The sequence below is a fragment of the Oryx dammah genome, unplaced genomic scaffold (genome assembly GCF_014754425.2).
Source record: "Oryx dammah isolate SB20612 unplaced genomic scaffold, SCBI_Odam_1.1 HiC_scaffold_14, whole genome shotgun sequence".
In the NCBI taxonomy this organism is placed as follows: Eukaryota; Metazoa; Chordata; class Mammalia; order Artiodactyla; family Bovidae; genus Oryx; species Oryx dammah.
This window is the reverse complement of record NW_024070198.1, coordinates 13,818,824-13,844,085: the sequence shown is the minus strand read 5'-3', so window position 1 is coordinate 13,844,085 and position 25,262 is coordinate 13,818,824. Positions and strand designations below refer to the sequence as shown.

Here is a 25,262-nt window from a genome sequence, read left to right as displayed (position 1 = left end):
TTGGGTGGAAGTAGAAGAAAGAATTTCCACAGAATCAGAAGAGTAAACAGATCAAAAGACTGAAAAAGAAGATGAGGAGGCTAAGCTAGATAAAATCTCAAAACTTTGCTTGTGGATAACAAGGCAAGGGCATATGAAATAGAATAATTTTGTAACTAAATAAATGACTGAATATAAATACAAACAGTCTGCTTATTGAGATTGCTCATAACTCCATTTCTTATGCTGAAGATTTAAGGTAGCTAGTTAGAACCCAGACTTTGGCTAGGCACAGTATTCTCTGTGGAACAGACGTGTTATGAGAAGGGATGACGAAGAGCACCACCTAGTGGTTTTCCTAATGGTGAAGAACTCATGCCTGGAGTCCGAGGACTTGTGAGATTTCTGGACTGTTATATTCTGTTACATGTGGCTGGCAGCGGTGGAGGGCAAGCCTCTGGAACCAATGTCCCTGTACATTCGTCACCCCACTCATATAAAGTAGTGTCTATTCCTCTCCCTTTCTTGGAAAAGGAGCAAATTTGATAAATTTGATACCTTAAAATGCCATTAAGACTAGGAACAAATTCAAGTAAGCAAATAATAAAACAGCATCCAGCTCACTTAAAAAAAAAAAAAAAGATACTGAAATATCCCCTCATACCATCAACATAATTTTCCCAGAATTCTTTTATTTTGGGGTGTAGACCTTTTTCAAGGCTAGAAGAGAGGCCCTGAGATCCTAGCCACATACATACAAAAAAGTCTATAGGTTTTTGTTTGTTTGTTTTTTGAGGTAGGCTAAGTCTTTATCCAAATGAAAAACAAAACAAGGCCTTCAAATGTAGAGATTCATCTATTTTTCAATAACTCATCATTGAAAAAGATACCAGTGCTCTTTAACTTGGAGCTTTTCTAGTACTTATGAATTTAAGATGTTAAATTCTTAGGAGCTGATGACCTCAACTAGATTTTTGTGTAGAATATATTATATGAAAAAGTACATTCTCAAAAAACATATGAAGAAGTATAGTCTTATTCTGGGTACTTCAAATCCTTTGGAAATGTTTGGTTATTTTTTTAGAGTTGTGAAGGATTTCTCAGATACCATTACAGGAACTTAAGAGGGTATTTTAATTTTTTTCTCTATACAGTTACATTTGTAAGATATCTTATATTGGAATCCAATATATGATGTGTTTAATAAAACAAAAGCACATACACAGACTTAGAACATCAGCTTCATGCCAAGCTTGGCAATGCTTCTCCAACTAAGAAGTGATTTCTCTGGAACTCATATAAAATCTGTAACAGGATCAAAGGTTCAGTGTAGTTCAGAAGGGGGCTACATTTGCAGTTCCAAATGGATGCCTTCCTGACTTCTCCAACCATATAGTTATACTAATAATATTGATTATGGTCAAGTTAACAAAAAATACATACTTTATTCATGCATAAACACTACCTAATACTCTCAATCCATCCACCTTTTAACTAAATTAGGTCTGCTTCTTATACTCTCACAGTGCCATCTACTTCTCTAAAATTTAACAACTTGTAATCATATTTATTTGTGCAATCATAAAATGAATGTCTTCCCACTGGGCCTAAAACCCAAGAGGGTTAGGACCTTTTCTGTTTTGTTTACACTGTATCCGCTAAATGCCAAGTACTTTGTAGATGTGAAGAAAGTAATTAATATGTGGCTTTGACATTCATACTCTTCTTTGTCTTAAATTTTACTACCTCTGAATCCTAGGATATATTTTGGAAATTATGAATTCCAAATCCAATATTTCACAGGAAAAATTGGGGCTTCTCAACTGTTAAATACCAAAGCTACTTGTTCAAATCCAGACAGAGTCAGGACTAGAATGATGGTCTTAACTTCCTGACATGTGCTCAAACCATCTTAAGACTAGATCAGTGCAAAGAAATAGAGGAAAAAACAATAGAATTGGAAAGACTAGAGATCTCTTCAAGAAAATGAGAGATATGAAGGGAACATTTCATACAAAGATGGGCTCAATAAAGGACAAAAATGGTATGGACCTAACAGAAGAAGAAGATATTTAGAAGAGGTGGCAAGAATGCACAGAAGAACTGTACAAAGAAGATCTTCACAAACCAGATAATCACGATGGTGTGATCACTCATCTAGAGCCAGACATTCTGGAATGCGAAGTCAAGTGGTCTTAGGAAGCATCACTACGAACAAAGCTAGTGGAGGTGATGAAATTCCAGCTGAGCTATCTCAAATCCTAAAAGATGATGCTGTGAAAGTGTTGCACTCAATATGCCAGCACATTTGGAAAACTCAGGAATGGCCACAGGAGTGGAAAAGGTCAGTTTTCATTCCAGTCCCAAAGAAAGGCAAAGCCAAAGAATGCTCAAATTACTGCACAATTGCACTCATCTCACACACTAATAAAGTAATGCTCAAAATTCTCCAAGCCAGGCTTCAGCAATACATGAATCATGAACTTCCAGATGTTCAAGCTGGTTTTAGAAAAGGCAGAGAAACCAGAGATCAAATTGCCAACATCCACTGGATCATCAAAAGAGCAAGAGAGTTCCAGAAAAACATCTATTTCTGCTTTATTGACTATGCCAAAGCCTTTGATTGTGTGGATCACAATAAACTGTGGGAAATTCTGAAGGAGATGGGAATAACAGATCACCTGACCTGCCTCTTGAGAAACCTGTATGCAGGTCAGGAAGCAACAGTTAGAACTAGACATGGAACAAAAGACTGGTTCCAGATAGGAAAAGGAGTATGTCAAGGCTGGATATTGTCACCCTGCTTATTTAACTTATAGGCAGAGTACATCACGAGAAATGCTGGGCTGGAGGAAGCACAAGCTGGAATCAAGATTGCTGGGAGAAATATCAATAACCTCAGATATGCAGATGACACCACCCTTATGGCAGGAAGTGAAGAAGAACTAAAGGGCCTCTTGATGAGAGTGAAAGAGGAGAGTGAAAAAGTTGGCTTAAAGCTCAACATTCAGAAAACGAAGATCATGGCATCTGGTCCCATCACTTCATGGCAAATAGATGGGGAAACAGTGGCTGACTTTATTTTTTGGGGCTCCAAAATCACTGCAGATGGTGACTGCAGCCATGAAATTAAAAGACGCTTACTCCTTGGAAGGAAAGTTATGACCAACCTAGACAGCATATTAAAAAGCAGAGACATTACTTTGCCAACAAAGGCCCATCTAGTCAAGGCTATGGTTTTTCTAGTAGTCATGTACAGATGTGAGAGTTGGGACTATAAAGAAAGCTAAGCACAGAACTGATGCTTTTGAACTGTGGTGTTGGAGAAGCCTCTTCAGAGTCCCTTGGACTGCAAGGAGATACAACCAGTCCATCCTAGAGGAGATCAGTCCTGGTTGTTCATTGGAAGGACTGATGTTGAAACTGAAACTGCAATACTTTGGCCACCTGATGCAAAGAGCTGACTCATTTGAAAAGACGCTGATGCTGGGAAAGACTGAGGGCGGGAGGAGAAGGGAATTACAGAGGATGAGATAGTTGGATGGCATCACTGACTCAATGGTCATGAGTTTGGGTAAACTCCAGGAGTTGGTGATGGACAGGGAGGCCTAGCGTGCTGCAGTTCATGCTGCAAAGAGTCGGACACGACTGAGCAACTGAACTGAACTTAACTGAACTGAAGGGGAAGAAAAGTTCTATATAAGTTCACATGATTTCATCCCTAACTCAGACATTTTATCAAGTCCCTGACCTGAGTATGTGTGTGTGTACATGCACACTCAGTTATATCTGACTCTTCATGACCCCATGGACTGTAGCCCGCCAGGCTCCCCTGTCCATGGTATTTTCAAGAACAACAACAGAAAAAGACCTGAAGATAAATGACTGAAAGGGGAATGAAAATAATTCTACAAGAAAATACTAAAGAAATTATGAATGCTCAGTTCACAGCAGATGAAGTTAAACGGTCATTTAAACATAGTCATCAAATATGTGAAGAATTTCGTAAATGATCAGCTATGTATATACCAAAAAGTTGAATGGTCTTGAAAAGAAGTACAGCAGCATCAACTGGCCTTAACTTTTTACCCCAAAAAAGCAGCATTTTATTTATTCATTTATTTATTTTTGGCTGTGACGAGAGGCACACAGGATATTGGCTCCACATGACCAAGGATCAAGCCCATGCCATCTGCAGTGGAAGTCCACTGGATCTCCAGGGAAGTCCTTGTCCTTTTTGATAACAAAGTTAGGAGACTCTAGAAAAGTAAATGTAGGCTATAGAGACTTCTTGATTTGTTAATTTGTTCATTTATGCAACAGATACTCTGTGAGCACAGCATTCTGCAGGGTGCCGACAATTATAAATTCTATATTGAACTTAACTTCTATCCTATATGATTGTATCTCTTCTCTTTCCCCTCTTTTCTTACCCTTCCTCATCTTTTCTTCTTTTCTTCCGCTCTTCATACCACCCACCCCAAACATGGGATGCATTCTCAGGTCTCTTCCACTAGGAGAGTCTCTGATTCTAACCACCTAATTCATATCAAATTTATTTATTTACTATCTTTATGTACTCCCACCTTCAAAATGTTTGGAATCCATTTTCTTGTCTTCATTCCTACTGCCCAAAGTCAAGTTCTTTCTATCCTTCATACAAAAATGTTCAATAGTCTTTTAAAAGGTCTTCCTACTTGCAGTACCTCTCTCATTTCAGTTTAATTTCCACACGATAGAGTTAACTTTCTATAATATAAATTTTACCATGTCCTAGTCTTTATTAAAAAGTTTCAATGTATCACTATTGCTTATTAACTAAAATCCAAGCGTTCAGAAGTCTAAGTTTCTTCAGCCATATCTTTCAAAACTTTCAATCATGCATCTTATAGTCTAGCTACAAAAGCCTGTATGAAGATTCCGTAAGCATTCTCTCATCACAGTGCTTTTTAGAAAACTGTTTTAATTTTTACTTATTTATTCATGGCTGTGTTGGGTTTTTGTTGCTGCACACGGGCTTTCTCTAGCTGCTGTGAGTAAGGGCCACTCTTCGTTGCTGTGCAGAGGCTTCTCATTGCAGTGGCTTTCCTTGTTGTAAAGCACAGGCTCTACGCGCACGGGTTTCAGTGGTTATAGCACTTGGGCTCAGAAGCTGCAACTCATGGGCTCTAGAGTGCACAGGCTTTAGTTGCTCCACGGAATGTCGAATCTTCCTGGACCAGGGATCAAATCCATGTCCCCTGCATTACCAGCTGGATTCTTACTCACTGTCCCACCAGGGAAATCCCAGCAGTGCTTTTGCCTATGCCATTGCCCTGTTCAGAATGCCCTTCCTTGCTTTTGATGAAATCATACTCATCCTTTAAGACTCTCAAATTTCACTTCCATGATAGTCAATCTTTTCAATCCCATGGCATGTATAATTAATTGCTCCCTCTCTTCAAGTAATATTTACTTCTATAAAGAATTTATGTTCTACTATAGCTATTTACGTGTCTGTTTTCTCCCCATCCAGTATGTGAGATCTTTGAAACCTGATTCATCTTCTTTATTTCCCAGTAATAACAGGTAATAGGTTCCCATGAAACATCTGATTAAATGAATCTTTCCAAAAAAACTAGTTGACTCTACAAGGAAAAAATTCAGTTACAGACTGAAATTTGAGCTCAAGCCAGTTTAAAACCTGAGAAGTCTGTGTGTCACAAGAAATACCAGGGAAAAGGGCACAAACATATTTGAAAAAATAAGTGAGCACACGGATGAATCACGAAACAACAACTAAAAGCATAATGGCTGAATGACATGAGAAACTGAATTATTCTAACTTTCTACCTCCCCAGCTTCAGCTGGTTGTGCTATTTGTTTCTACCTGCAGAGCGACATTTTAAGGCCTAGGAAATATATATATAATGTTTCTACAAAGTAATAAGGATGGAAAAATAATCAAACTAAATAAAAGGAACATTTAATTCAAAACAAAGGCCATTCCTGATGCTTAGATTTGATGGTCACCTCTTATTGTTTAAAATCTTTAAAAAAAAAACAAAATCTTTTGACTGAGTTTCTTGAGGTGCCCAGGATCTTTGGTGGTTTATGATATCTAGGTCCTGATCTCTGCTGTCTGACTTTCTTGGACTCTGGATTTCTTACTAGCATAAAACAGACTAGTAGGATTTTGTGTTAATCCCACAAACCAGTCACAGACTTTTAAGTAATAATTTCTGAACCTTTTGAAGGGAAAGAAATAACTATGAATTAATATGGACCTACAAGGAATCAGAGCAATAACATTTTCTTCTTTGAAAAAGTAATTAAAACTCAAAGATGAGGAAAACTCAATGGCCATTATTATTCCTATAGACCAGCAAGGCATCCAGCAAAGGCACTCATAACTTTGACTTACGACTTAGATTCAAAACTATGAGTTAAATTCAACTAGGGAATTAGCAACTGGCTAAAGAAATCTAAAGACACCCACAAGATTCTGAATAATGGATCTAAGTCAATATGAACAGGTAGATCCATATAATGTGGTTCTCAAACCTTACTGTGCATCAATATCACTTGAAAGACTTATTAAAAAAGAAATTGCTATATCCTGTGCCAAGAATTGCTAGCATATTGAGTGCAGCACGTTCACAGCATAATCTTTTAGGATTTGAGATAGCTCAGCTGGAATTTCATCACCTCCACTAGCTTTGTTCGTAGTGATGCTTCCTAAGACCCATTTGACTTCACATTCCAGGATGTCTGACTCTAGGTGAGTGATCATACCATCATGATTATCTGGGTCATGAAGATCCCTTTTGTACAGTTCTGTGTATTCTTGCCACCTCTTCTAAATATCTTCTGCTTCTGTTAGGTCCATATCATTTCTGTCCTTTATCGAGCCCATCTTTGCATGAAATGTTCCCTTGGTATCTCTCATTTTCTTGAAGAGATCTCTAGTCTTTCTCATTCTATTGTTTTCCTCTATTTCTTTGCATTGATCACTGAGGAAAGCTTTCTTATCTCTCCTTGCTATTCTTTGGAACTCTGCATTCAAATGGGTATATCTTTCCTTTTCTCCTTTACTTTTGGCTTCTCTTCTTTTCACAACTATTTGTAAGGCCTCCTCAGACAGCCATTTTGCTTTTTTTGCATTTCTTTTTCTTGGGGATGGTCTTGATCCCTGTCTCCTGTACAATGTCATGAACCTCCGTCCTGTCTATCAGATCTAATCCCTTAAATCTATTTCTCATTTCTACTGTATAATCATAAGGGATTTGATTTAGGTCATACCTGAATGGTCTAGTGGTTTTCCCCACTTTCTTCAATTTCAGTCTGAATTTGGCAATAAGGAGTTCATGATCCGAGCCACAGTCAGCTCCTGGTCTTGTTTTCACTGACTGTATAGAGGTTCTCCATATTTGGCTGCAAAGAATATAATCAATCTGATTTCAGTACTGACCATCTGGTAATGTCCATGTGTAGAGTCTTCACTTGTGTTGTTGCAAGAGGGTGTTTGCTATGACCAGTGAGTTCTCTTGGCAAAACTCTATCAGCTTTGCCCTGTTTCATTCTGTATTCCAAGGCCAAATTTGCCTGTTACTCCAGGTGTTTCTTGACTACCTACTTTTGCATTCCAGTCCCTAAAATGAAAAGGATATCTTTTTTGGGTGTTAGTTCTAAAAGGTCTTGTGGGTCTTCATAAAACTGTTCAACTTCAGCTTCTTAAGCATTACTGGTCAGGGCACAGACTTGGATTACTGTGATATTGAATGGTTTGCCTTGGAAACGAACAGAGGTCATTCTGTCGTTTTTGAGACTGCATCCAAGTACTGCATTTCAGACTCTTTTGTTGACTATGATGGCTACTCCATTTCTTCCAAGGGATTTTTGCCCACAGTAGTCAATATAATGGTCATCTGAGTTAAATTCACCCATTCCAGTCCATTTTAGTTTGCTGACTCTGAAAATGTTGATATTCACTCTTGCCATCTCCCATTTGACCACTTCCAATTTGCCTTGATTCATGGACCTGACATTCCAGGTTCCTATGGAATATTGCTCTTTACAGCATTGGACCATGCTTCTGTCACCGGTTACATCCACAACTGGGTGTTGTTTTTGCTTTGGCTCCATCCCTTCATTCTTTCTGGAGTTATTTCTCCACTGATATCCAGCAGCATGCTGGGCACCTATCAACCTGGGTAGTTCATCTTTCAGTGTCCTATCTTTTGGCTTTTTCATACTGTTCATGGGGTTCTCAAGGTAAGAATACTAAAGTGGTTTGCTACTGCCTTCTCCAGGGGATCTTATTTTGTCAGAACTCTCCACCATGCTCCTTCTGTCTTGAGTAGTGCTACACTGGTGGAATTCCAGTTGAGCTGTTTCAAAACCTAAAAGATGATGCTGTGAAAGTGCTGCACTCAGTATGCCAGCACATTCGGAAAACTCAGCAGTGGCCACAGGACTGGAAAAGATCAGTTTTCATTCCAATCTCCAAGAAAGGCAATGCCAAAGAATGCTCAAACTACCACACAATTGCATTCATCTCACATGCTAGTAAAGTGATGCTTTAAATTCTCCAAGCCAGGCTTCAACAATATGTGCACCGTGAACTTCCAGGTGTTCAAGCTGGTTTTAGAAAAGGCAGAGGAACCAGACATCAAATTGCCAACATCCGCTGGATCATCAAAAGAGCAAGAGAGTTCCAGAAAAACATCTACTTTTGCTTTATTGACTATGCCAAAGCTTTTGTGTGGATCACAATAAACTGTGGAAAATTCTGAAGGAGAGGGAAATACCAGACCACTTGACATGCCTCTTGAGATACCTGTATGCAGGTCAGGAAGCAACAGTTAGAACTGGACATGGAACAACACACTGTTTCCAAATAGGAAAAAGAGTACATCAAGGCTATATATTGTCACCCTGCTTATTTAACTTATATGCAGAGTACATCATGAGAAATGCTGGGCTGGATGAAGCACAAGCTGGAATCAAGATTGCTGGGAGAAATATCAATAACCTCAGATATGCAGATAACACCACCCTTATGGCAGAAAAATGAAGGAGAACTAAAGAGCCTCTTGATGAAAGTGAAAGAGGAGAGTGAAAAAGTCGGCTTAAAGCTCAACATTCAGAAAACGAAGATCATGGCATCTGGTCCCATCACTTCATGGCAAATAGATGGGGAAACAGTGGAAACAGTGGCAGACTTTATCTTTTTGGGCTCCAAAATCACTGCAGATAGTGACTGCAGCCATGAAATTAAAAGACGCTTACTCCTTGGAAGGAGTTATGACCAACCTAGACAGCATATTAAAAAGCAGAGACATTACTTTGCCAACAAAGGTCCATCTAGTCAAGGCTATGGTTTTTCCAGTAGTCATGTATGGATGTGAGAGTTGGACTAGAAAGAAACCTGGGCGCCGAAGGATTAATGCTTTTGAACTGAGGTGCTAGAGAAGACTCTTCGGAATCCCTTGAACTGCATGAAGATAACCAGTCCATCCTAAAGGAGATCAGTCCTGGTCATTGGAAGGACTGATATTGAAGCTGAAACTCCAATACTTTGGCCACCTGATGCGAAGAGCCGACTCATTTGAGAAGACCCTGATGCTGGGAAATACTGAAGGCAGGAGAAGGGGACGACAGAGGATGATATAATTGGATGGCACCACCGACTCAACGGACATGAATTCGGGTGAACTCCAGCAGTTGGTGATGGACAGGGAGGCCTGGGGTGCTGTAGTCCATGGGGTTGCAAAGAGTCAGACATGACTGAGCGACTGAACTGAACTGATAAGTCATGTGCCTTGATCAGAGAGTCCAACTGGAAAAGGGGTAAACTTTTTTCTCATTCCTATAAAGAGAACAATACTGGAATACTTTTCCCTTTCAGTGAGAATACCTTTTCTAATTTGCCCAAAGGCACAATATGGACTAGTGGTGACTCTAGCCCTAAGGCAGAACTAGGTTTCATGAGGAGAAGTTTAGAGAAAATGATATTTCAGCTCAATGTAAGAAAATGATACAGTAATATAGTAAATAGAAACTCACTTTTTGAAGAGTAGTTATCTCCCAAATTAAATGTTCAAGGAATAGCTGGACAACTACTTGACAGGGTTATTTTCATTTATTTCTTTTTAAAAATATTTATTTGGCTGTGCATGGTCTTTAGTTGTGGCATACGGGTTCTAGTTCCTGATCAGGGATCGAAACCAGTCCCTCTGCACCGGGAGCATGGAGTCTTAGCTCCTGGACCACCAGGAAAGTCCGACAGCATTATTTCACAGTGTTTCAAAGTCGGGAAGTATGTGAATGTGTATTACCAGGAAGATGGCGAAACTCAATCATCATTTACTTCTAGGATTCTACATTTAAACTATCTGCCCATTTTCTCCATATCCTAGTTGATTCCTAAGGCATCCATATTCCTTCTCTTCACAAGTTTACCATACATTCTAGCCTTCCTCTTACCTAACCAAATTCCTTTTCCTGTTTCTGTTTCCTTTCCTTCCCCTGCCCTGACATGTAGAAAGCATACACATGGCATCAATACTAAAAATAAACTTTGCATTTTTAAAAACTGCTTTCTTCCAGATTAAAAACAGACAAACAAAAACTATTTAAAATAAGCATGAAGGGAATTCCCTGGCAGTCCAGAGGATAGGACTCTAAGCTTCTACTACAAACCAAGGGGTCTTGGTTCAATCCCTGGTCAGGCCACCAAGATCCTGCAAGCTGTGTGGCATAGCCAAATAAAGAAATTAATAGTGGGATGAAAACTAAAATTCTCCGAACATACTATTGGAGAAAGCTAAGTTCCATGTTTAAGTGATTTACATATCAGTCACAAGAAGTCATGAGTTCTTTTTGTACCAGAAGGAGTGTTGTAATCCTCTGGTGGTCTAGTGGATAGGACTCTGAGCTTCCAATGCCAGGGGCCCAGGTTTGATCCTTGGTTGGGGAACCGAGATCCCACAAGCCTCATGAGGTGGCCAAAGTGGGAAAAAATGGAATGTCAATTTTTATTTGTTCAATGATTACCGAATGCCTGATACTGTATTAAATAATGATCTGGTCTCATTACTTCATGCATATAGATGGGGAAACAATGGAAACAGTGAAAGACTTTATTTTCTTGGGCTCCAAAATCAATGCAGATGGTGACTGCAGCCATGAAATTAAAAGACACTTGGCTCCTTGGAAGAAAAACTATAACAAACCTAGACAGCACAGTAAAAAGCAGAGACATCACTTCACCAACAAAGGTCCATATAGTCAAAGCTACAATTTTTCCAGCAGTCATGTATAGATGTGACAGTTGGACCATAAAGACAACTAAGTGCCAAAGAACTGATGCTTCTGAATTGTGGTGTTGGAGAAGACTCTTGAGAGTCCCTTGGACTGCAAGGAGATCAAACCAATCAATCCTAAAGGAAATCAACCCTAAACAGTCACTGGAAGGACTGATGCTGAAGCTGAACCTCCAATACTTTGGCCAGCTGACGCAAACAGCCAACTCACTGGAAAAGACCCTGATGCTGGGAAAGATAGAAGGCAGAAGGAGAAGGGGACGACAGAGGATGAGATGGTTGGATGGCATCACTGACTCAATAGACATGAGTTTAAGCAAGCTCCAGGGGATGGTGAAGGACAGGGAAGCCTGGCGTGTTGCAGTCCATGGAGTTGCAATGAGTAGGACACAAATGAGGGACTGAACAACAACAAATACTTGGTAAGTATTAAGGAGCACAGTCAACCACAGGCATAACCTTATAGGAAGCTGAGTTATCCGCTGTGATTTGTCTTTAAGTCCTAGTTTCTCCCTTTCTGTATCTATAGTACCAGAACTTTGGCCCTCATCAGGCTAGGGTTTATCCCTTTTGCACCTGATCCTGGACATCTTTAACTGAGTTAGACCTTACAGTTTTGTATAATTTCTTCTAAGAGATTAGCCTTTTAAGAAAACATCAGTGTTTTAAAAGAAGCCCTCAGTAACTCCACCCAAATAAGTAACAAATGGGAGAAAGTGTCCTGTGATGGGACAAAGAGGCAAAGCTGTGTGTTTATGTGCTTTTTCTAAGTAGAGTTAGGCTTGCTCTTCAAGGAGAGGTAAGAGAACAGAGCAAAAATCTAGGTACCTAAAGCTGCCTAACCAAATAGTAATTTCCATTTCTGAACAAATATCTAATTGAGCAGACACAACCAAATGCCAATAAAGGGTTCAATGACCCAATTATCAATATTCTGAAATGCCTCAAGCAATACTTATATAAAAGTTTATATGAGTATTATACTGAAATGATCTCATAAGACAGCTTTTTTTTTTTTTTTATTCTTTTGGCACACAGCATGGCTTGTGGGGCCTTAGGTCCCTACCAGGGATTGAACCAGAGCCATCCATAGTGAAAAACATAGAGTCCCAATCATTGAACCACCTGGGAATTCCCCTGTAAGATAGCTTTTAAAGACTTTTAAGAAATCAGTTTCAAACTATTTGTAGAATGAATCAACAATTGCTTTGAGTTAGAAACTTTTAAAATTTTATTTATTTATGCATTTATTTTTGGCTGGGTCTTGCTGTACTTGGGCTTTCTCTAGTTGCAATGAGCAGGGGCTACTCTCTAGTTGTGGTGCTCCAGCTTCTCACTGAGATGCTTCTTTTGTTGCAGAGCACTGGCTCTAGAGCGTGTAGGCTACAGTAGCTTTGGCACACAGGCATAGTTGCTCCACAGCATGTACTATCTTTTTAGATCAGGGATCGAACCCGTGGCCCCTGCACTGGCAAGCAGATTCTTAACCATTGGACCACCAGGGAAGTTCCTGAAACAATTTTATTTTTTAATATACATTTATTTGGCTGTGCCAGCTCTTAGTGGCTGTATGTAGGATCTTTAGTTGTGGTATGTGGGATCTAGTTCCCTGATCAGGGATTAAACCTGTGACCTCTGTATTGGGAATGCAGAATCTTGGCCACTGGACCACCAGGGAAGTCCCTAGAAACATTTTTTTTTTTCAGTGTTACAGCTCTATTTTATTTAGAAGATAATACATCCTCGAAGCGTGAGGGCATGCCAACCCAAAGATTTGAAGGGAAGAGAGTGGAGGAGTGAGTGGGAGAGGGGGAGAGAGAGAGGGAGAGAGAGAGAAAGAGCACACGCATGCAGGAGAGAAAGAGACAGAGAGGCTAGAAACATTCTGAAGTGAAGTGAAGTTGAAGTGAAGTTGCTCAGTCGTGTCCGACTCTTTGCGACCCCATGGACTGTAGCCTACCAGGCTCTTCTGTTCATGGGATTTTCCATGCAATAGTACTAGAGTGGATTGCCATTTCCTTAGGTAAATATTTTAGTAAATACAATAAATATCACCTTGTAAATGACAGTTTTATTTTGAGAAAGAAATATAATAAAGGCTTTCTAATTTGAGAAAATTAGAAATGCTTTCTAAGAAAAGAAAATGGGTTCTTCTCTTCTGTAGGGAAAAACTATCTTTCTTTTGCTTTGTAGATTAGTATTTCTCTTTTTTTGAAGGAAATCAGTGAGTCTTTATTTATTTATTTATTTTTTCTTTCTTTTTTCTTTTATTTTACTTTACAATTCTGTATTGGTTTTGCCATACATTGACATGAATCCACCACGGCAGTGAGTCTTTAAAAACTCTGTATTTTTTCATGTAATAAATGATTGATAAATGTAATGAATAATTGAGCCTATATACTCTTTTTAATGTTAATTATGTTTTTCCTAGCAGAATGCCTTGTATAGAAGCAGACAAATATTTATTACTCATTGAAAAAACTATCACTCCTGCTTCAGCTGCAAGCCATTGACATTTAATTTTCTAATGTCTTTTACACAGAATATATTATTGCAAAATCTGCCCCAAACAAGTATTTTATAATCCTTCTTGTGCCCCACTGTTTTTCAATTTATCAACAGTGGTGCCTGCCTAAACTGTCAACCAGGGATTTTCATCATTTCATCAATATACCATACATCTGAAAGGAGTACTTAAAAATTATTCCATAAACTCATGTCTTGTATAAGGGTAATAAAACCTACAGCTAGAAGCATTTATAGCAAGACTAATAACTAAACAGCCAATCAATTTTGAAGGTGACTGGCTAATGTCAACATTAGATTATGGAATCTGCTAACCCTGTCACCTAAAGAAAATAAAGCAAAAAATAAGGGCAAAGGTAAAGACCTGAGAAATTCTTTGAGAGAGAGAATCAAAATGTCAGGCTATAAAGAAACTGCACTTGGAATGCAGGTTCCCAAGAGCATTCTTTAGCAAGTATCTGAAAGTTTATGCATGGAAAATAAGAATGACAAACAATAATTTCATTCATTTACTACAAACCTCAGGAGAGTTCTGGCAAGAAGACAAGAATGACCAGAAGGAATAAAGAAAAAAAAAAAAGAATTATAAATAAATCACCTTTTAAATTATCCATTCAGATTGTCACTTTAGTGCCACTCTAGAGGCCCTAAATGTGAAACCGAAATATTTTTCTCTTCTTGGAAGGAAGCTGCTTCTAAGGCTGCCGAAAGTTTAGCTGGATCAGGCCTCTTCTCTCTTCAATGAACTATGCTACTCTATACTATTTTCCCATAGAATTTACATATAGATTCCTAGAAATGCATCATTTTAACCAATAAGGTACTTACATTCACACTGTATGACATCTAGGTTAAACTGCTGAACGGCTCCCATGCTTATCTGTTTTAACTCACTGTCCAGCAGCATCTGCATTAAGGATGTTGACAGATGCTGGCAGGCTGACATGCAAGCAGTCTGGGCAACTTTCCCCTGTTTAAAACAAATATCCAAACCAAAAAATAAACAAACATAGAAACGTATCATATCATAAAGTATCACAAAAATTTTTCATGGCATTTTTTTTAGTGATAGCCTTTCTGTATTCTGAGTGGCTGTCTTTTAGCATAAGAACTGAAAGTAACATTCTGTTGACTTGTCATTCTCATGATATAAACATCATTAAAGCTATAATTGTATGTAGAAAAATTAAAGTTTGTGTTTAAAATCTATTGATTATTCCATATCTCTTTAAATATCTCAAGTATTTTTAAAAACGCACATTAAAATATGCCATTTGTGACATAAAATAACTGTCATGTTGATGGAACATTTATTCATATAATGCATTTTAAACTTTCCTTTATATAATTAACCAAGCCAAGAATAATAGTGTAATTTATTATAATTTAACTATACCTAATATACTTTATAACATATACTTTCATATGTATGTAATAAGTAAAATGTCTTTATAAAATATACTTTGAGTCATTAAGTTCTTACTTCTAATAGGAAGCTTAGTTTGGAGTACAGCTTCAATTAGGAGGGAGAAAAAGACACTTGCATACCAATATGATTTCACAATCATCTACAGATCTTTTCATTAGGTTTTAAAAATTAAGTTTTAAAATCATCTGATAATTTAGAAATATAAAGTTAAGTGAGCTACAAATACTTGTGGTTGTCTTTTAGTAAAATATCATTATATTTTCTACTATAATAAGCTCCTAAATCTCCTCATGAATTTTGACAGCCTTGATTCAGGCTATAGTTTCTTTAAAATTATAAAAACAATTTTAAATGTCTAGCTTCTAGATTAAATAGCTGAATCACAATATAATACTGCCTTTAGTATAAATTGTTCTTTCAAGCAGGCTTTTTATTTTAACTACAGTTGAAAAGAAAACTTTCAGGTAAAGCTTTCCAGTGTAATATCACTGCTAGTATGGCTATCTCCAACCCACAATTATGTGATTTGGTGATGGACTGACACCCATATGATTCAAAGATCTATGACTAAGGTTAGAAATAAGAACTTTTGTAAGATGTCCATGTTTTGCCTTATTAGCATTAACAAATATTTACCCAGTGATATGTGATCATTATGCTTTTCCTACTTATCACAAAGGCCAATAAAGCTACAAAATCACAAAAATCTTCCAAACATAAATGCTATAATATACTGATGCAAAAATGTTTACATAGGACTGATCTGTTAGAAAACAAGGAACACATATATTTTTAAAAGATTGTTCAGTCGATTACACATTTCAAGTCAGACTAGAAGCAAGCAACTTTTATGAGTCCTTATGAATCTTTAGCATTTAGACACTATCCACAGTAAAAAAAACTGCATTTGAAATGGAATGCCAATATCTAAATCAGAAACTTTAGAGATAAAAGCTGATGCAAACAATATATTTGACAAATACTGATGAACTGCCAAAAAGGAATGTTAACAAACAATGCAAAACCCAGCGTGCTTCAAGATCCCCAAATCAAAAAGAATTAGTCTAGGAGACATGCAGCTCCATTTCCCAAGCAGAATAATATCAATATGAATGAGAAGCAGGAGGGGAGAGACAGAAAAAGAAGAAATCAATGGCATGTAACTTAATTACAATGTAATAGGCTTGAAAAAACTTAATGGAAATGTCATTTTGATCTAATGGAACAATTAGCACATTTTAGTTTTAATGTACTTCTCCATCAAATCAGCTCCACGTCCTACTTATGTTGCCACTATAATGTACTAACTGCAAAAACAGATTAATAAACTGCCAAAAACAGTTACTACTACATTCATTTCATAAACAAACACATTGCGTAAAATTTTAACATGGGTTCAGATGCTACATATGACTATGCAGCAATAGTACTGGAGCCAAAATAATGGTACTAGTACAAAAATACAGGCTATTTCATAAACTTGGTGGATATGGGTAATGAAAACATACAAGCGTGCATGCACGTGCATACACACACACACTCACACGTGTTTCTCTTTAAGTAACACATGCAATTTCCTTTGATTATGTATATTAAATACAGGCTTATTGTTCTCAAAGACAGAAGTTTAAAATGTTTATAAAATACTGAAATGAAAAATTCCTTTTTCTAGCTCAACATTGATAAAAGGTTCAAATCCTTTAAACAGTTATATTCTATAAGATCATTTTTTTAATGTGTACTTTTTGACTATAAAATGTGAGCAAACATTCTTAAATTTTATCTATTACTTATTTTGAGACATAAAATTTTAATATTCCAGAAACTTGCATATCCCCCAAACATTTCTGATGCCTGTAGCCGTTGGTACACTTTTGTATAACCAAAACACTCCTTTCTGAACACTATTTTGCTATTATTGTTGATGCTTTAATATTGTATCACCTTCTAGAACAAAAATAATCTAAGTACTTTTACAACTATCTTTTAAAACTGGCCGTTTTCATTATAGATGTTCTGGTTTTTAACAATACAACAAACAAAGCCAAAATAATTAAATGCAGTGACTGAGAAAATACAGCACATTTGGTATCAAGCACCTAGAAGTTTCTGCTCCTGTTGTCTGAAAAGTTAATTGCAACTATTGCTAACATTCTCTTTTTCTTTAACATAAATTTCAATAAGTATGTAAAAACACCTGCCAAGCTTTTAAAGGTAACTACTTTTTTACCCTGCTCTCACATTTTGCTGAAAAACAACTTGCAAAGAGAGAAAACCCCTGGACAAACTTCTTGTATTTCAAAGGAACTTGTAAAAGAGAATCTGCTGACATATTAGATCCTTTTCGCATTACCCAAAAGCTTTTCTTCTAAGAACAATTGTGGTAAAGAGACATTTGGCTCCTAGGAAATTCCCAAAGGGTCAACCATATGCATCCTTCCATGGCACCTTCACAGTGCTGCTTTCTAGATTCATGTCTCAAAAGCAGCTTTCATCATTTACTTGTGTGTCAGTCAATATGATTTATGGACTGCATTCAACAAAGTCAAAGCATATAGAATGAGAAATATGACTACAATCTGCTAATTTGTTTTGTATTGAGCCACTTAAGAGTCAAAGACCTGATGTCAGACTGAGACCAGCAACACAATTAACCAGTCGGTGACAGATTCATCCATCCTTCCTGCCAGGCTGTGCCAATCAAAGACAGCATGAGGCGACATTTGGTGAAATCAGTAAGAAAACTCATTCTCTAAGTAACCTATGTGAGACCTTGATTGACACTTTTTGAATTTAGTTTGTGGAACACAGACAGTCTTTACCCAATAGTCCCTCACTGCAAGCTGTGAAATAAGGCTTTTAATGCCAATCACAGGAACAATAAACCACGAACCACCAACCCTCAGTTTAAAAGGAATCAAGAAAACACATCTGTTTTTATGTCAAGCCAAATTTCCAGAATAATTTACTATTATAGATTAGGTAAAGATACTCTGTTTCCTTTGAAACATCATAAAATGACATGGTAACAAAAATACAACACATTTTATTAGATTATAACTCAAAACAGTTTTGGTTTCAAAGTAACACTTTGATAGATCTACTCTAATATAATAGTAGGAGAAATGTAGAATACTTAAAAACTAATTTGACACATTTAAATTTTCATTTGAAGTTTTCATTTCTGTCTAACCATTCTCTTATTTCAAAGATCTAATAAAATAGGAAGGCTTGATTTCAATAATAATTATTTGAAAGCATTTTTCAATGCTGCTTTCATTCTCTCAAATACACTTTACATAAAAATGTGCTCTTGAAATCACAATCATTCTTTCTGTGTTGGTCTATTTTCCTTAAAGATCCCAGGAGAATCCATTTTCTTTTATTTATACCTTCACAAAAGATCAACTTTGCACAATAAGCTACTTTTCATTTAAGTTAAAAAATATATAGACTCAGAAATATTATGCACTATATTTATTATTCTTTAAATTGTTAACAGGTTTTGTTTTGAAAAGTTATGTAACTCTTGTCAGGAAAAACTTAAAAACTTGAAGAAAATCATGGTCAATTTGAATATTAAATCTAACATTGGTAAGCAAATTTATTAATTCTGATTCTGTGTGACTTTTAAAGTTATTTAAATAAAAACAGCAAAATACTGCTATAGTATTCAAACTTATTGCCTCTCAATTTGCAATGTGAATTGCAGTTATGAGATACGAAATAGCCTTTTCAGAAGGAAGACGAAAGAAGAAAGGAAATATTTTGATGAATTGGTCAGTCTCCTAAAGAACCACAATTTTTAGCCTTTTAAAACACATAGTCTAAAAGAGTGAGGTCTTTCATCAAATATCCAACACTAAAACCAGAAATGCATTCTTACTGAAAAATGATGCCAAGTTGAAAAATAGACATTTTAATCTAAGAAACCTATTATAATTCTTTCTATTTTACAAAAGAATCACTAATTTAAATTTTACTATATGAAACTACTTAAATGTACTACTACTCAAACATAAAAAATGTTATTCAATCTGGAAAAAAGCATACCTAAAACACGAAAATTTCCCCAAGGTGACTTCACAAATATACAAAGATTCCATCATCTAGTAAGGTTTTGATCTATTTTCTGGCTAAACACATGGTATAATACCGAAATGTCTCTGATTCACAATAATATAGAATGTATGTTTAAAGGTTTAAATATCAAGATGAATTTCTTTAGCAAGTTTAAAAAATAACTTTAATACAATCTTGAAAACAGTTTTGAGATTACGCCCCCCCAAATTAATAGGTCTACCAAAATATACTTACTCTAATGTCCCTAACATTCTCCAAAATACCTCCTTTACATTTCTATATTCCTCTCATACTCTTCCTGTCTGCATCTAAGTAGCTCTAGTCCCCAAAGAACTGGTTATCACATCAGTTAACCACAATTCCCATAGCCAATTATGAATTCCCTCTCTCCTCTCTTAGGCTTTTCTTCTTTTAACAATTCTCAACCATAACGATATGAGACATAACATAAAGTGTTGCTCTTGGGACACAGAAACATGCACATTCACACACACACATGCACGGATTAAAAAGAACAGAAATACCTTAAAGTTGGGAAAAAAATTCTCCCAACTGGGGAAATTTCAGGTCACTTATAATATATGGCACATTTCTGTTTCATGCCTTATCTTAACTTCCTTATCCCAACTGTGTGTGTGTGTGTGCGCGTGTGTGCACGCTGTCACTTCAGTCGTGTCCAACTCTTTGCAACCCCATGGACTGTAGCCTGCCTGGCCTCTCTGTCCATGGGATTTTCCAGGCAAGAATACTGGAATGGGTTTCCACGCCCTCTTCCAAGGGATCTTCCCGACCCAGGGATTGAATGCATATCTCTTAAGTCTTCTGCACTCGCAGGTGGGTTCTTTACCACTGAGCCACCAGGGGAGTCCCATCCCAACCACAGATCTCATTAAACTTTGGTGGCCTTTTCCTTCTCCTTAAACAATCTTTTGAACATGGCCTTAGGTGACATATAGCACTCAGATTTTTAGCTTCCTGCAAATATCATTGCTGCTGTCACAGCAGTCTCATATCTTCAAACTTCTCTTAACTTTAATCAAGAACGAGAATGCAAGGACAAGTAGGGCAGTGAAGTCTAGAAGAGGTCAAGGTTTTGAAGCTACTGATTATACCAGAAATCTAGATTAAACACACTTTTGTCCAAGGTAGCATGAAGAGGAAGCTAGTCTGTGCTGTGTAGGAACTGACAGAGATATTTCCTACCTCCTAAATTCACTTGATAACATCAAATTGGGCAATTAGGTACATGTTTAAATAGGGAAGCAATAAAATATCAAGGCCCTATAACCTTCTCCCTTGGCAAATATAAGAAATGCAAGAGAAGCTTAAGACAAGCTGTAAACTTCCACATGTGACTGAATACTATGGTCAAGCCACAGGAATTAAGACTGAAAAACTGAAACATCCAAGAACTGTTATTAAAGCAACAACTCTGTCATAGCAGAGTCAGAGCCTCATTTTTTTTTTACATAAGCACCCAGCTCAGAGTATTAGGACTATACAATCATTAAAAACTACTATTTCACAACCCCAGTACAACTTAAAATTTGCAAAGAAGTTGTCAGAATTACTAACCAGTTAGAAGAGTATAGACTATTTACACATAATCATTAGTAAAATGGACAAATGTCACCCAAGCTGACTCTCTCTTATTAATATATATAGGTAGGAGGTAAGTAAGTAACTGTTAGCCACTCATCATGTCTGACTGTTTGTCACCCTATGGACTGCAGCTCACCAGGCTCCTCTGTTCATGGAATTCTCCAGGCAAAAATACTGGAGTGAGGAGCCATTCCCTTCTCCAGGGGATCTTCCAATCAGAGATCAAACTGAGGTCCCCTGCATTGCAGGCAGATTCTTTACTATCTGAGCCACTGGGGAAGCCCAGTATATTATAAACATAGCCATACATATGTAAACATAACACAGAGTAGGCCTTTGTCATTCAAGGCATTTATATCTAGATTTTAACCTTTTAAGGATGGCTCCGAGAGTCCAGTACAAGTAGGGCTTCATTGGCTGAGACTCACATTTGAGTTGTACTCTGTGAAATGGGTTGTGGGCAGGAAGGAACTATTCAGAGACTGAATACAGTCAAAGTCCCAACCTCCCCAAGTCAATGTGGCTTAGCTGTCTTCGGTTAGTTGACATGGATAAAGTAACTCTTGTTAAGATCTATAGTTTTCAGCTGTATCTTACAGTGTTTTCTGAAAGAAATTACATGGCACAGCCATACTCTCAAATTTGGGAATTCTCAAAGGTTTGGGGTACAGTCATCTAGAATGTTGAGGATTTTTTGAACAGGTAATTTCATTGAGCTAAATCCTAGATTTGTGGGAATGTGGTTGGGGTAGATGCTATTAGTCACTTTCAGTTGAGGGAGTACCTGGAAGGGGAGTTTAAACTATTCAGGGAAATGTATCCTGTGAGGGAAGGATACATATTAAAACAGAACGAAACTCATTACGGGGGGAGGGAGCAAACAAGGTAAGTCATCTACTAAGCACTTTTTTCCTACAAACAATCTTGCAAATGACATTCAACAATATTCTGAGAGTGAAAAATAAGTCCTTACAGACATCTATAGTAGGTCTTTGTCAACTGTCTCCTTCTTGTTTCTAAACAGACAAAGGCTTTAAATCTCAATGCTATTACCAGCTATCAGACCAATTTTCATCAGAGGCAGAAAGTTTTAAAACAGGACAGCTTCCTTATAATACCTAGTCTCCTGAATGAAAGAAAAGGAAGTGATTAAACATTGTTGCATATATACATAACTAAACTTGCACTTTTGTTGGGACTTCACTCTGCAAAGTATAATCTCTTTTATCCTCTCCCTTATCAATTCCTGTCTGTTCTATACAGGGAAGAAAAAAAATACAGGTTCTTGAGCATCATCAGATAGTGGCTTGCACAGGAAACTTCTGACTCCAACATCTTTCCCTACCATCTCCTTTCTTTCACTTCAGGGGATCTGACCTCTTTTTCACTTTCTTTATCTGCTCATAATTCCAACTCAAACAATCTCTTATCCACATATTTTAGACTCTTTTCTCCCCTAATCCTTGACCTACTTAACTCTGGTGAGGGGTGGTATGAGGAGAGAACTATTTTCTATTTTTTTCTTTCTATTGTGTAATACAGGTTAAAAGGAAAGATACTATTTGCATTCCTAGAACTTACCCCTATGTGCAAAAACTCAAGTGCCCTTACAAACACAAGTTCTCTGTTGCCATCTGGTAGTGAAACTGCTAGATGGTATGTTTTCATCTGTTTTTGATACTGAATCTTCCTGTTAAAAACGATCCTTTGCTCATAAAGCTTGCATCAATTACATAGTCTGTTTCATCTATAGCCATAAGAGAGTGAAGTAAAGGGTTATTTGTAAGTGTGCATATACATGTATGTACTAATACTGTGTGTGTGTGTGTATAGAGTCCACTTTATTTCCATTTATATCTCCTTAATCTGTTACTTACAGGTTGGTTTTGTACTTCTCCCTTAATCCACTGATTTCCTACTAAAATTCTCATGCTAAAAGCCCTTTGTTATTAATGCCACTACTTCTTCCAACTATGCCCTCGTTAAAAGCAATTCAAAATACTGTTTTCTACAACCTTTGACAGCAGGGAAATATTTAAGTATGCTATGCTATATATGGGCTTCCCTGGTGGCTCAGAGGATAAAGCATCTGCCTGCAATGCAGGAGACCCGGGTTCGATCCCTGGGTTGGGAAGATCCCCTGGAGAAGGAAATGGCAACCCACTCCAGTATTCTTGCCAGGAGAATCCCATGGACAGAGGAGCCTGGCACATAAGGCTTACAAACTTATGAAATCAAATTTCTCACCGAGATTAGTCAGTATTTAGCTAATAGAGACATCAACTTAATACCCAAAAGGATTAAAGTTATAAAATTCAAGTATGTTCACTTTCAACTAAAAAGCAAGATTTCTTTTTTGCAATTAACTTCCAACAGTGAAAATCACTTAACTGTTTTATTACATTATGAAAAAGCTTAAGAAAAAATAGAAGTTCTATTACTAACACTGGACCTTGACTGCTTTCAACTTTTTCATTTATGTTTTCTCTCAAAGTTCTCTAACTTTCTCCACTGCCATACTGTCAATGGTTTGCTCTTGTTGATTTTTGGGTACTTGTAAGTAACTTACTATAAAGTATGGAAATAAGTATCAAAATGTGTCACAGAAATACCTTGCTTATCACCATAGAAAGAACTATTTCAAATAAGTAACTTTTTAAAAACACTGGACATTCAAGGGCCAAATCTTTCTAAATTATTCACTCACATTTATCTAAAACTGATCTTCAAATCCATCATCCTTCTTAAATACAGGACAAGAAACAATCTGAGGTTCTTTTTTTGGATAGCAAGGTTAGTATCACTTCTGTATTCGGAATATGCATATGGTCTATCTGCAGGAAATCTGTAAGCATGCTTAATAGCTTAAGAGCACGTACTTAACAACTATGACATTTATTGAAATGAACTGAACATTTATTAAATGAGCAAAAAGGTCAAGTGAAAGCTTGAGGGTCTGTCTCTTCAAGAGGTCAAAGTGTTAGTCCTTAGTGTTGGGAATTTGCAAGTTATTTTCATGCTATAGGTTCTTTTTAATCACTATTCAACATTTATAGCTGTATCTAGCGAGTGGTGATCAGAGTTATTATACTATCCTTTCAAGGAGGTGTATAAGGAATGAGTAACCATGCAAATATTTCTACTCATCTGATGGTACTGATACCATCTTTATTATACCACATTCACATAGACATTTTCTAAATTCCTATGTGCAAATAACAGAATGTAAACTTTCTCTTCAAAACTAGAAAGTATTCTATATTTGACAAATTTCTTGATTCAAAACTTCTGATTTTTACAGTATGCTTTTTTTTCTTGGTCACACCACACAGCTTGCAGGATTCTTAGTTCCCTGACCAGAGACGGAACCCAGGGCCTGGCAGTGAAAGCCTAGAATCCTAACCCCTAGGCTACCAGGGAACTCCCTGCAGTATACTTTTCATACTTTTTAAACATACAAGAAAATTATCTTTATAATAGTCTAGTTATTCACTATTCCTCTCATGTTAACTTTAAAACTACTTATATGTACACCCGTGGTGGATTCATGTCAATGTATGGCAAAACCAGTACAGAATTGTAAAGTAAAATAAAAAATAAATTAAAAAAAGAAGAAAAAAAACTACTTATAAAACACTTCCTCCACATAAGACATTGTTTTGGTACTATAGAAGACACCATGATGAGTAGATATAGTTTCTGACATAATGAGATTAAATTCTGAGAGTAGAAAGAAGGAAAGTCTACAACCATGGTTCAAGACAAAATATAAATAAGTACCACAAAAGTGGGACAAAGTATCAACATAAGGTTAAGCAGAATCAGTAAAAGCTTCATGAAAGAGGTAGCATTAAAGATGGCTCTTGGAAGAGATTCAAAATTTTTAGTTATAAATGAAGACAAGGTAGAAAACTCAAGCTAGATGCAGGGCACAGTGACTTTTCCACTTTAAACGCCCAGGTTAAATCATGGTCAAAAATGTATCAGAAAGAGACTGAGGTCATTTATTTGTTAGCCTGTGGAATTTTCACTTAATTCAGTAGATAAGTGACAGACCTTGAAATTTTTGAATAGAGAAAATGAAATTAAAATGTGCTTTGGTAGAGGATTATCTGGCTTTGATATGTAGGATGAATAGAAGTAATGAGAGACTATTGGCAGAGACAAATTAGAAGACAATCACGATAATCAAAATTTGAACTTTGATAAAAGAAATAACAGAAAGGACAAAATGTAGGTTAGGAATATTTAAATTTCAAATGCTAGATGATATTTTTTCAAAAATAAGAATATTTTTCAATATCTATACTCAGACAACATTTCTTATTTTGGCT

The 25,262-nt window shown here is 36.8% G+C and overlaps 1 protein-coding gene across 7 annotated transcripts in view; it reads right to left on the bottom strand.

Annotated features, from left to right (window-relative positions):
- Positions 1–25,262, bottom strand: part of EXOC6 (exocyst complex component 6) — a 195,064-nt gene that overhangs the window by 39,186 nt on the left and 130,616 nt on the right. For all 7 annotated transcript variants that reach the window (XR_005723511.1, XR_005723512.1, XR_005723513.1 and 4 more), the window contains one exon: positions 14,643–14,784. Coding sequence is in view for 4 of the 7 variants with exons in the window: in XM_040254531.1 (XP_040110465.1) it covers positions 14,643–14,784 (142 nt within the window). In the remaining 3 variants the exon portion in view is untranslated. The remainder of the gene's footprint in view (positions 1–14,642; positions 14,785–25,262) is intronic.